General features: G+C 46.8%; 1 protein-coding gene across 1 annotated transcript in view; it reads left to right on the forward strand.

Annotated features, from left to right (window-relative positions):
* The window catches only part of Cnnm2 (cyclin and CBS domain divalent metal cation transport mediator 2), a 129,605-nt gene that overhangs the window by 90,409 nt on the left and 27,071 nt on the right, over nucleotides 1-12,125 (forward strand). Inside the window, exons 2-4 of the mRNA XM_038344092.2 lie at nucleotides 2,616-2,759; nucleotides 6,509-6,646; nucleotides 8,625-8,794. Of these exons, the coding sequence (XP_038200020.1) occupies nucleotides 2,616-2,759; nucleotides 6,509-6,646; nucleotides 8,625-8,794 (452 nt within the window). The remainder of the gene's footprint in view (nucleotides 1-2,615; nucleotides 2,760-6,508; nucleotides 6,647-8,624; nucleotides 8,795-12,125) is intronic.

The following is a 12,125-nucleotide window of genomic DNA, read 5'->3' on the forward strand; positions in this document are numbered from 1 at the left end:
ACCCTTGTTGGCTGCACAACCTGCCTGTAACTCTAGGGGTTCTGATGTCTCCTTCTGGTTTCCACAGGCACCTGCACTCACATACATGGACCCACATAGAAACACCCTCATATACACATAATTTAAAATAAAAAATTAAAAATTTAAAAGATCCATTGTTTTATCTTATCCTCGGGATTTTTCTTATCCATGCATAATTCTCACATTATGGCCATAGTCAGAAAAATGAGCAGGGCTGGAGAAATGGCTCAGCAGTTTAAGAACACTGGCTGCCCTTCTAGAGGACCTACCTGAGGTTCAGTTCCCACACTGGTGACTCACAGCTCCAGTCCCAGGGGCCCAACATCCTTTTCTGACCTTCATGGGTACCAGGCATACACATGATATACAGATGTACATGCAGGCAAAGCATCCAACACATAAAATAAAAAGATAGTCTAAAAAGAATTGGCTCACCCAATTTTATAGGTCTTTTAAAAATCTTTTAAAAGATTGCTCACTATTTTAAAGGTTGCACTCATTACTGTGACCATCCAGCTCATCAAAGAAGCATTTACTGAATGACTCGGGAAATGGCCTGCTGGCTAAAATGCTTGCTGGGAGTTGATGAAGCCCTGGACCTGGATCTCCAGCGCTTGCCTAGGAAGCAGGGCATGGCAATACATGCCTGTAATACCAACCCTGCTCTAAGGGCTGACAGGCCAGCAGTCTAGCCAGTTGGTGAGCTTCAGGCTCAGTGAGACCCCTTGTCCCAAACAATAGGAAAGTATCAATGAAGAAGACACACTTGACCTCCTCAGCCACACTCATGTCTTGTGCACACATATATACACATACTCATTGCACACAAAAGCCTTTACTAAGAAGCTATCAAAGTCATGACGGTGAGCCTTGTAGTGGTGGTGCATGACTTTAATCCCAGCACTCGGAAGGCAGAGGCAGGTGGATCTCTGTGAGTTCGAGGCCAGCCTGGTCTACAAAGTGAGTTCCAATTCAGCCAGAGCTGTAACACAGAGAAACCCTGTCTTGAAAAAACAAACAAACAAACATCAACAACAACAAAGTCATGATGATGGATGTGAGTTTCTTAGAATTATAATATTCTACTGAATTTACAATTTTTTAAATCATTAACATCAAATTCTGCCCATGGCTTTTCTTGACAAAGTAAGTTCACTCTGTTCATACCCTTGGCAATGTCTACGAGACACCATGTCTAAGCTGCAGTCTGATGCCATCATTCTGTCCGCATGGCCTGGGTGGACGCATGCTCAGTGGCAAAGCCTTCGCCTGGCATGTCTGAGGTCCTGGGTTTCTTCCCAGTACCACAAAGGTGAAGTGTGTTGAAGGCAACTCACAGCAAGCCCCATAATTGCCTTTCTCTCAAGACAGTGGTTGTCACATTAGACTGCGCTGTGTGTCTCAGGTCCCACTTGGTGTAAGGATCTACTTTGTACTGCTGTGGTGAGGATGTTCTTAGAGACGGGGGTCTCCCTCCTACTGTGGGTGTGTGCCAATGGGTAGTGATGGTTGTTTCTGTGGCTGCATTCTGAGACGAGTGGGGTCTCTGCACTGTGCTCCAGAATCAGCACCGTGGAGAAGGCCATTCACATTTTAGAACTTGGGGGACACAGCACTGCCTCAAGGGTCTTATCTTGGACCTCCCTGAAGATCTATGGCGTTCTCACTCCTTTTGAGAGAACTGTTAATGTGTCACAGAGGAAGAGCTGATGGTGTCTAATGCCTCGTCCATTAGGAAGCAAAGAGCTAGGTACAGGGCAGCCTGTGGACAATTAATCCCTGCATTAATGGCTCAGGAAGCCTCGTCCATTTGGTTGTCAGACTGACACATGTTAAAAATGCTGAAACATAGACTTTTATCATTATCTAATTTTAAAAATGCTTCCAGGGGCTGTAGAAGATAGCTCCACACAAACACTGGGGTCTGAGTCTGAACCCACAGCACCCATATAAAAAGCACGAGGGAGATGGCCAAGCAGATGAAGTGTTTGCCACATCATCATGAAGACTGGAGTTCAGATCCTCAGAGCTTATCTAAAAGTTGGGCAGGCATGGTGACCTCCAGAGGCAGAGACGGGAACCCTGGGGTAAGCTGGCTGTCTAGATGAGCCAGATTCTGTGAGGTCAGGCCTTAGTGGGAGACCTTGCCCACAGTAAAGTGAAGAGCGATGGGAGAGGCTACCTGATGTCAGCTTCAGGTCTACACACACACATGAGCCCACACACATGCAAGCAGGCACACATACACATATCATACATACATACACACGCAAATGAAAGAGAATGCCAGGTACAGCAATGTGTGCTTTCTAACCCCAGCACTGGGAAGGTGGAGGCAGGAGGAAGGGTCCAGGGTCCAGGTCGCTGGTCAGCCAACCTGGAAAATCAGCTAGAAACTCTGTGTCAAAAATAATGTGGGGAGCAATGAGGAAGACAACCGGTTTGACCTGGCAGAACGGTGGAGCAAACAAGGCCCAAGCTTGCTCCCCGCACAGAAAGAGAAGAAATGTTTGTGGCCATTTTTAAGGTGTCTAAAAGGAGCCTGCTAAGGAACTGGAAAGTGACCTCTGCAACTTTGTCTTCTGTCTTTAAAGGTAAATCTCACCTGGCCATTGTGCAGCGGGTGAACAATGAGGGTGAAGGGGACCCGTTTTATGAAGTTCTGGGAATTGTCACCTTGGAAGACGTGATTGAAGAAATTATCAAATCTGAAATCTTGGATGAGACAGACCTGTACAGTAAGTAACTCTGTGTGTGTGTGTGTGTGTGTGTGTGTGTGTGTGTGTGTTTGTGTTCTCAGACCTTTGCTGCTGCCCGCTGCTGTTTACACACTCTCCACACTCCCCAGTGTTGGGCCCTCTGTTTTAATTATACGGCATGCATGCCACTTCGTGCTGCCTCTTAGCATCGCCTAGCGCTTTTACCAAAGTGGAAAAAGAGGCAGATTCAGTGGCATTGGGTGGGGTTTCTCTTCCGGAGGCAACTTCTCCTGGCCGTGAGTCCATACCCGAGACAGAAACTGCTCTCGGCTTTCAGACACTTGCTGTATATCCTTCTATGCTGGTTTATGTTACACAGCTAGGCAAAGTGCTTTCAACTAACTTTGTTTCTCCTTAAGTTTGTGATTCATATATTTAACAAGAGAATTTGTTTAGTTAAATTGATAGGTGGCAGCTGATTATATTTCCTTGTTCCAGCATTTATGGGTTGGGAGCAGGAAAGCTGAGCGAGGATAGCTGACTGGGACAGTAACGCTGGGTGTGACACAGGAGTGGCAGGCAGCAATGTGTGCAGTGAGAATACAGTGTGGAGATGGTGCCGGTGGTGGGATGAGGGCCGTGCAAACGTGAGCACGCACATAAAAGCTGGGGGTGGTTGTGCACCAATGATTCAGTGCTGGGAGGTAGAGACTTGAAAATAGTATTATGGGGGAGGTGACTCCTCCAGCCAGTGGGTGAGCTGTAGGGTCAGTAAGGTAAGATACTCCTTTTCCAAGATAATAAATAAGACAGGCAGCGTTCAAGTGTTGACCTCTGCCCTCCACAGATGCATGCACAGGTACCCCCCCAATACACATGGAGAATATAGTTTTCTTGTTGGCTGCTTCATGGCCTTCTTTTGAAGAGCAGGTGGGAATGCTGAGTATTAGGTCAGGCAGGGGCAGACCCGGGTGTGAATTTGCCCCGAGTATTGGACCTGCAGCTTGTTTCATTGGTGTGTACAATGCGCTCCCTGCACCAGAGAACTTCAGGCTCCACCCTCAGCCCCACTTTTATCATATGAGGCTTTTCCTTTTTAAAATTTGTTTCTTTTGTATATGGGCATTTCACCTGCACACATGTATCACAGGCACGCAGTATCCAAGAATGCCAGAAGAGGACATCAGACCCTCTGGGACTGGAGCTACAGATGGTTGTGAACTGCCATGTGGGTGCTGGGAATTGAACCTGGGTCCTCTGGAAGAGCAGCCAGTGCTCTTAATCACTGAGGCATCTCTCCAACCCCATATGGGGCTCTTTGAAAAGTTAATAATGCCAAGGAGGGCCCAAAGCTCCTGAGAGCTGGGTAGGCATGGAGTACCTGGACCCTGTGTATCCTCACAGCTTTGAAACAGAGCCTGCACCATAGGACTTGGGCTATCCTGGTGCCCTGCAGCATCCAGGAAAAACTTGCCTTGCTCAAAAAGAGAGTGAATTTCTTTTATTGTTTTTATTGAGCTATACATTTTTCTCCACTTCCCTCTCTTCCTCCCCTCTCCCCTTCTACCCTCTCCCGGATCCCCATGCTCCCAATTTACTCAGATCTTGTCTTTTTCTACTTCCCATGTAGATTAGATCCATGTTTGTCTCTCTTAGGATCCTCATTGTTGTCTAGGTTCTCTGGGATTGTGAATTGTAGGCTGGTTTTTCTTTGCTTTATGTCTAAAAGCCACTTATGAGTGAGTACATGTGAAATTTGTCCTTCTGGGTGTGGGTTACCTCACTCAATATAATGTTTTCTAGATCCATCCATTTGCCAGCAATTTTCAAGATGTCATTATTTTTTTTATTGCTGTATAATGATTTTGTCTAGTCTTTTTACAAGGGAACATTGCACACTTTCAAATCACCAAGGTTTTGTAGCACCTAATGAAAGGAAGACTTTTAAATTGCTAAGAAATTGTCTCTGAAAATTGTGTCCTGTCCCCTTCACATCTGCATAGCATTCTTGTCTATGCTTTTACATTGGAAGACAGTCAGAGGCTTCCTAGTAGAGATTGCTGTGTGTCCATGTTCTTTTCATCCTTTACGATCCTGTACAATATAAGTGAGCCCACAAGTACAGCAGTGCATGTATCAAGTTTGCAGAGCGCAGGTGTGGAGTGGCTTTCCTATCCCTGCCTTACGAGGGTTCCGAGCTCCAGCTCAGTTTGCTAAACTTTGGGACTTTACCCACTGAGCCGCGTCACCGGCCCCTCTTCATTCAGAGCCAGTGTATATCTGTATATTCTGTTTTCCCTGGGGTAGCACTTACCACTGGGAAGACAATATAAATGGTTATGAAATCCTAGATACTTTTTTATGGAATGTTACTAAATGTTAGTAAATCCCCAGTGAGGGACTCGTCCCATGGAGAAGGGTTACATGACCTGTTGGTATGAAACGCTGAGCTTGTGCCTTTAGTGTTATCTCAGTCTAGGTGAGAGGTCAGTCCTGATAACACCTAGCTGCCATTAGAGATCATTTTTAAGCTTCATATTGATTTACACTTTCCGATTTTCAAAATATCTTGAGGTAGAAGTGTAGAAGCCTCACAGAAGGCTTAGCCATTGACCTTTACCCTGGACAAGAGGCCGTAATTCAGAACCTTGGGGACAGAGACAGCAGTTGGGGCCCTGTCCTTCATTTATTTTTGTTTCTTCTCTTTTCTTTCTTTCTTCCTTCCTTTCTTCCTTCCTTCTTCTTCTTCCTCCTCCTCCTCCTCCTCCTCCTCCTTCTCCTCCTCCTCTTCTTCTTTTTAGTGGTGTTAGTGGCGTTTGAGATGGAGTTTCATGCTATAGCCCTAGGCTAGCTTTGACCATATAATTCTCCTTCCTTAGCCTTCTGAGTGCTGAAATTACAGATAAGTGCCGTTAAACACAGCTGGGGTCTTGTTACATCAGGTTTTTCTTTATCAGCACTTTATTCTTTAAAAAAGAACAAAACCAAAGAAAAACAGCTTTGTAGGAGATCCCTTCTAGATCAGGGCCTGAAAAACCACAGCCCATTAATGTCTGCCACCTGGCTTCTTATGTCCTAACAAGGCAAGAATGGCTTTTCATGGTGTTTAATGACTGAGGAAAAAACACACAACAGAAGAATAATTACTTTGTGACATGTAGAAATTAAACAAGAGTGAAGTTTCTGTACAGTTTGGCTGTGTGGGCTCATTTACCCACAGCTGCTTTTGCAGAAAAGCATAGTGGAGTCGGCAACAGAAGCCGGAGCCTGAGTATTTCCTGGCCTTTTTCTGAGGAGGCTGGTTCGTTCCTCCCGGATCACCCCGGATCACCCCCATGGTTGCCTGACCTTGACCATCTATAGTCTGGGGCAGGAATGAAGCAGGGCATTCCTGGAAGGAGACTTGTTCTTGGGAAATCTCCTCTGTGTTTATTGTCTTTCACAGGCTGAGGAGACTGAGAGGCCCTGTATGAGGGAGGCCCAGACAGCGTCCCTCAGGTGTAGCCCGTGGTAGTTTCTCCCCTGCAGTGGTTTTGGTAGCACTTGAGGCCAGTCTGCTGCTATGTGATTCTGTGTGTGCTTGTGGGGTCCGTCCTGTCTGCTTAGTCGTGTCTTGTGGGTGTTCTCTAAGGCAGTCCAGTCTCCTGCTGTGACTTATTGCGGACCCAGGAGTGGCTGTGCTCTCTGCCCAGTCCGCTGGTCCCTGGAGAGATCAAAACAGTGTGTTTTGTGTCTTTCACCGATAAAGAGCCCAGATTTGTTTTTTCCTTTCCTCATTCCCCTCTCAGCTGACAACAGAACGAAAAAGAAAGTGGCCCACCGTGAAAGAAAGCAAGATTTCTCTGCCTTTAAGCAGACGGACAGCGAGATGAAGGTTAAAATATCACCGCAGCTTCTCCTGGCCATGCACCGTTTCCTAGCAACAGGCAAGTGCGCTTATCACAGTGTGAGATCTGCAGGCCCTGGAGCCTTCCTCACCAAGCTGACTGGGGGGCTGGGGGTGGGGGCTGGGAAATGGGGTGACAAGTAATGCCACTTTGTGTTTTGTTTTTTTGTTTTTGTTTTTGTTCTGTTTTGTTTTGTTCTCTTTAAATTCTCTCCTCTCCTGTGTTCAGTGTCGGCATGAACCCTCTGAGACATTTGCCAGGGGTGGACCAGTAACTTAAAATTGGTCTGAAAGGTAAGGATGAATGTTAGTGCCACACTGCATGTGTACGGTAGGCCAGGTGATCTGCCAGCTCAGCCCCACGCGTGAGCCAGCTGGCGGAGTAGGCTGACAGTGCAAACCAGGCGCCACCTTGTTTGATTGGACAGTTGAGTAATTCTCTCTTCAGCTTGCCTTGGAAGAACAGCTGGACACCAGTGGTAACGCAGGCGCTAAGGCTCAAAGAAGAAAACAGACATGCAGAATTAAATTCTTATCTTTTACGGTTTTGATGAAGTGAAAGATTTTACGAGCTTGGCCTGAATGTCTTGGTGGCTTCTTCAAGTCAGATTGTTAATTGGGCCCCATCCAGAGGCAAGTGTTCACATGGTTAAAGCCACCATCCAGCCAGCACTGACTGCTTCCAAGTGGTCAAGGTTGAAAGACGTAAGAGACTAGTTCTCTCACATCCCTAAACGGCCCTCTAAGTTGAAGGGTGAGCTCTGTTGGCCAAGGAAATGTGAGAAAAATCTGGAAGCTCCCAGAGGCTTACAGAAGACATCTGTTTCCAAGATGGGCCAGTAAGTTTCAACCACGTGCAATGTTTACACAAGTGCCCTAAAAGGTCAGCAGCAACACGTGGCAGGATGTCACCTACTGTCAGATACATGGACGTGCTCACTGTTCACGTTTGACATGAAAGTGTCCATGACTTCCTGTTTAGTAGAAACCCCCTAGATATTGGAGTATGTGTCTGCCATGACCACACTTGTGGCTCTGTGTGTACACATACACATATGTACGCAGGCACATGTGCCTAGGCAAAGCACTAGAAAGAAATACTCACCAAATTGCTCGGAATGGCTATCTAAGCAGTCAACTTACAGAGGACTTTTATTTTCTTTATTTTTCTATATTTTCCAAATTCCCTGCAATGTACTGTCTTAACTATAAAAAGTCACAAGCGTGAATCCAGAATTTGTAGCTTTTGTTTATAGCATCTAATTCAAAAAATAAGTTAAACAATATTTTGCTATTATTCTCTTCCTATTCTGGTACTGTTGTTGTTCATTGTGGAAGAACCACGCTTAAAACTCTGTGTTACCCTACTCTGCCTCTGAGAGACCACAAAGTCCACATTTATGATTGCACCCTGGAGTCAGCCGCTTTGAGTTTTCTGTTGTTTTAAATGAAGTAACTGTCTTTGTCAGTGCCGACCACCATTCCCTTCTCTGTTGGCCAGTCGGAGTGCATGCTGATGTGTGCACGGCCTTGCTTTTATTCCAATTCTCTCCCTGGCGGGCCCTGGAATTCCTCAGGAGAGCGGTGTGGGAGAGCAGGAGGTGGACCCCAGGTCTGTGCACTGGCACTAACCCTGCCCCGCCCCACCCTCAATGCTTCCTGACCGTGGTTCCTCCCTTGGCTGTTGGTGGAACAGTCAGGCTGTTGTGGCTTGTGTTTAAGGGTGTCCTGGCTCTCAAGGAGGGAGTCAGCTGATGATTGAATCCCATTCCCATCAATCAGAGATATAGGGCACTCATTCGAGACAGAAGCCAATGGCAGGTTGGAAAGGAAAGATTAAGAAGGGCCAGACATGAGTATGCCACTGCTGTAATTTCTACCAGGTAATCTGACCCCAGTGGATCACCAAATGGAAGTCTGGTTCATCTGTGTTGTATCGTCTCCAAGTGTTCTTCCGATCTGAGCATCTCAACTGCCCTTCTTTGAAGTGTAATGTCAAGTTGTGTTTATGTCTATAGAAGTAGAAGCGTTTAGCCCATCCCAGATGTCAGAGAAGATCCTCCTAAGGCTGCTAAAGCACCCCAATGTCATCCAGGAGCTGAAGTATGATGAGAAGAACAAGAAAAGCCCTGAGTGCTACCTCTACCAGCGCAACAAACCCGTAGACTACTTCGTCCTTATCCTGCAGGTCAGGAGTCGCTCAGTGCTCGCTCGCCCTCTCTGAGTACCCGTCCTTTCTGCTCTGAGGAGGCCTGGTGTAGGAAGGGGGGTTGCCCACTTAGCTTACATATGTGTGTTTATGAGGGAGACATTTGATCTGCTTACATTGCTGGGTGATTATTCTAATGTGAGGTAGTGCACTCATTTCATGTCTAATGCCGAAAGGTGCTGATGCTTTGCTGCTTTGATGCTGTGCTGTGTCAGGTGAGGAATGCCGCTGCTGACTTTAGAAGTGTTGGTGACGTGCCTGTCCCTGTCCAGGTCCTGGCGGGCATTTGAAATGTGCTATTCTGGGTTCCTTGAGTTCTTCTTGTGCTCTCATCAGGACTTGATCTTTTACAGTGACCAAGACCCCATAGGCTGTCTTCTGTTGTCTCCAGTACCTGTCCTGGCAACACCACGAACCTTACCCGTTTATTCTTTACGTTGCCGGTTACTGCCCAGACTGTTGCTAGGAGCTGCTGTAATAACGATGGTCCCCAAAGTAGTGGCGATTAACAGTGACCAATGCCTTCTCACTAATGTGACACAACCCCAAATGTGGTTGGTGGGGAGGCCATTGTTCCCAGCCCTCTTTGAGGACTTGTGATATCACAGTTGCCTGTAGCAGGCACCGCCCTTGGCTACCCTGAGTAAACTCTAGATTTGTGGGCTTTTGTGCCTCTGCAAGAGCAAGTCGCTTTTCCAGGAAGTCTAGGCTTGTTTTGTACAAGGACACTAACAGTTTAAGGCTCCTCAGTTTCCACAGATGCTTCCACCTTATAAAGTGGAGGTGTCAGAAGAGCATAATTAGTACTTGGCAGGCCCTAAAATGTACGTGAGCTCAGCAAGACCCCAGTTATTTCAGTGACCGAAGAAAGTTGCTCCCTATGGTGTAGGTATCAGACAGGTGTGTGATCACGTGATTCTGCTGGTGTCTAGAATGAGTGACAGGAAGAGAGACTCCTGGCATTTCTTCCTACAGCCACCGCCTCATAGGCTGTCTCAGACACCTTTTTAAAGATTGATTTTTGTTTTGTGTCAGTGTTTTGCCTGCATGTATGTTGTGGACCACATGTGTGCCTGGTGCCTACAGAAGTCAGAAGAGGGCATCAGATCTGAAACTGATTGCAGGGCTTGTGAGCTACCATGCAGGAGCTGGGAACTGAATCCAGGTCTCCTGCGAGAGCAGCGAGGGTGTTGAATCCCTGAGCTGGAGTTACCCGTGGTTGTGAGCTGTGGATCAGGGAGCTGGGGACTGCACTCGGCTCCTCAGAAAGAGCAGAGCCTGCCCCTAACCACTGAGCAATCTTTCCAGGTCCAATTAGTATTTCTTAAAGATTTTTTAAAATTTTGTGTCAGTTCTTAAAAAGAAAACTATTGTTGTCAAGTGGTGGTGGCATATGCTTCTAATCCCAACACTCAGAAGGCAGAGGCAGGTGTATCTCTGAGTTCAAGGCCAGCCTGGTCTACAGAGTGCATTCCAGGACAGCCAAGGCTGTAACAGGGAAACTCTGTCTCAGTGCCTCCCCTAAAAAAAAAATTGTCTCGATGTGTGTTAGTGACGAGGGATGCACATGTGAAGGTCAAATATAACTTGTTTTGTTTTCAAGACAGGCTTTCTCTGTAGCTTTGGAGTCTGTCCTGGAACTAGCTCTTGTAGACCAGGCTGGCTTTGAATTCACAGAGATCCACCTGCCTCTGCCTCCCTAGTGCCGGTTACTGCCCAGACTGTTGTGAGCCACCACCCCTTGGCCGAAGATAACTTTTGGAGTCTGCTTCTCCTTCCACTTTTATTAGAGGTCAAGGACTCTGGCCACCAGACTTGCTCAGCAGGTGCCTTTACAGAGTCATCTCATAAGCCCCAAACCATAAATTATTAAAATAAGCTTTATAGGAATTTGGGGGCTAGAGGGATGGCTCAGTGGTTTAGAGTACTTGCTGCTTTCGCAGAGGACCTCGCTTCAGTTCCCAGCGCTCACATGGTGACTCCCAAACATTTGTAATTCCAGTCCCTGGGGAGTCGATGCCTTCTTCTGATCTCTTCGGGCATCAGGCATGCATTTGGTGCATGCACATTCATGGAGACAAAGCATTCATATATATAAGACAAATACATCTTTTAAAAGATTTATGGAGGAGCTGGGTGTGACTCAGTGACCAGAGTGTCCAAGCCCCTGAATTCAATCCCAGCAGCACGGAAGCCAGGCATGGTACTGTATACTGTCAGCAGCAGGGGGTGGGGCATCGAGGATTAGGATAAAGCTCATCCTGAGTTACATAGCAAGTTGAGGGCCAACCTGGGATGCGTGAGACCCTGTCTCAAACAAATAGATAAATTAACATTTTTTGAAAAAGAAACTATCCTCCCTCTTATGTATAAGGAAATCATTTGGTACATGTTTGATAGGCCATTTAGACACATCTACCTGTGTCTGAATACCTCTGCATGTTAGATACTGTACCTTGTTTTTTGAGCTGATGTCATGGGTTTTATAAGTAGTATGTGTGGTTGATGAACAGGCCTGTGGGGTTACTTAAGTTGCAGATGTTGGCAAAAGCCATGTTCTTGCAAACTAGCCAATTATCCGAGGTACCAGAGAATAACAGGACAAAATACCATGCCACCCTCGGTCAATCTGGCATAGCCGTCATCTTTTGCCAAGTACATTCCCTCTAAAATGCTGCCACCCCAGCACAACGCATGCCGGCTTATGGAGCATGCTCTCTCTGCATGTCATGCAGTCAGAGGAAGGCAGCAATGCCTGCCTTCTCTGCCTGCCTGGGTGCAGCAGGATTTCCTCTGCAACTCTAGGAAAACTCCTCAAGTAATTGATTTGGAAGCTAGAATTACACTGTAGAAACACATCATTTTAATATTATTTGGAACAGGCTCTGGGTAGCCTAGGCTGACTTCAAGCTTCCTATGTAACCGAAGGTAACCTTGGCCTTTTTTCACATGTTCACAGGCACGCACACACATATGAACGTTCTTGTAGAGGCCCAAGTTCACGTTGGTAATCCTATTGTTCTTCCTTAGCCACTGCAGCAGGGGCTCTTGCACATATGGCTAGTCTAGTCTCGCTGGCCAGCTGACTCTGTGTCTGCCTTCTGAGGCTGGAGGTAGAGGTGGGCCGCCGCACCCAGCTGGCTTTGGGGAAGGTTTCTGTGGTCTTCATGGTTCGGCAGAAAATGTTCAACCTTCAAAGTCATCTTCCCTGAGCTTGAACTTCTGATCTTTTGCGTTTGCATCCACAGTCCTGGGATTATATGTTTGTGCCACCACACCTGGTTTGCATGGCTGAAGCCACACCCAGGGC

Source organism: Arvicola amphibius, chromosome 1, assembly GCF_903992535.2.
Source record: "Arvicola amphibius chromosome 1, mArvAmp1.2, whole genome shotgun sequence".
Taxonomy (NCBI): Eukaryota; Metazoa; Chordata; class Mammalia; order Rodentia; family Cricetidae; genus Arvicola; species Arvicola amphibius.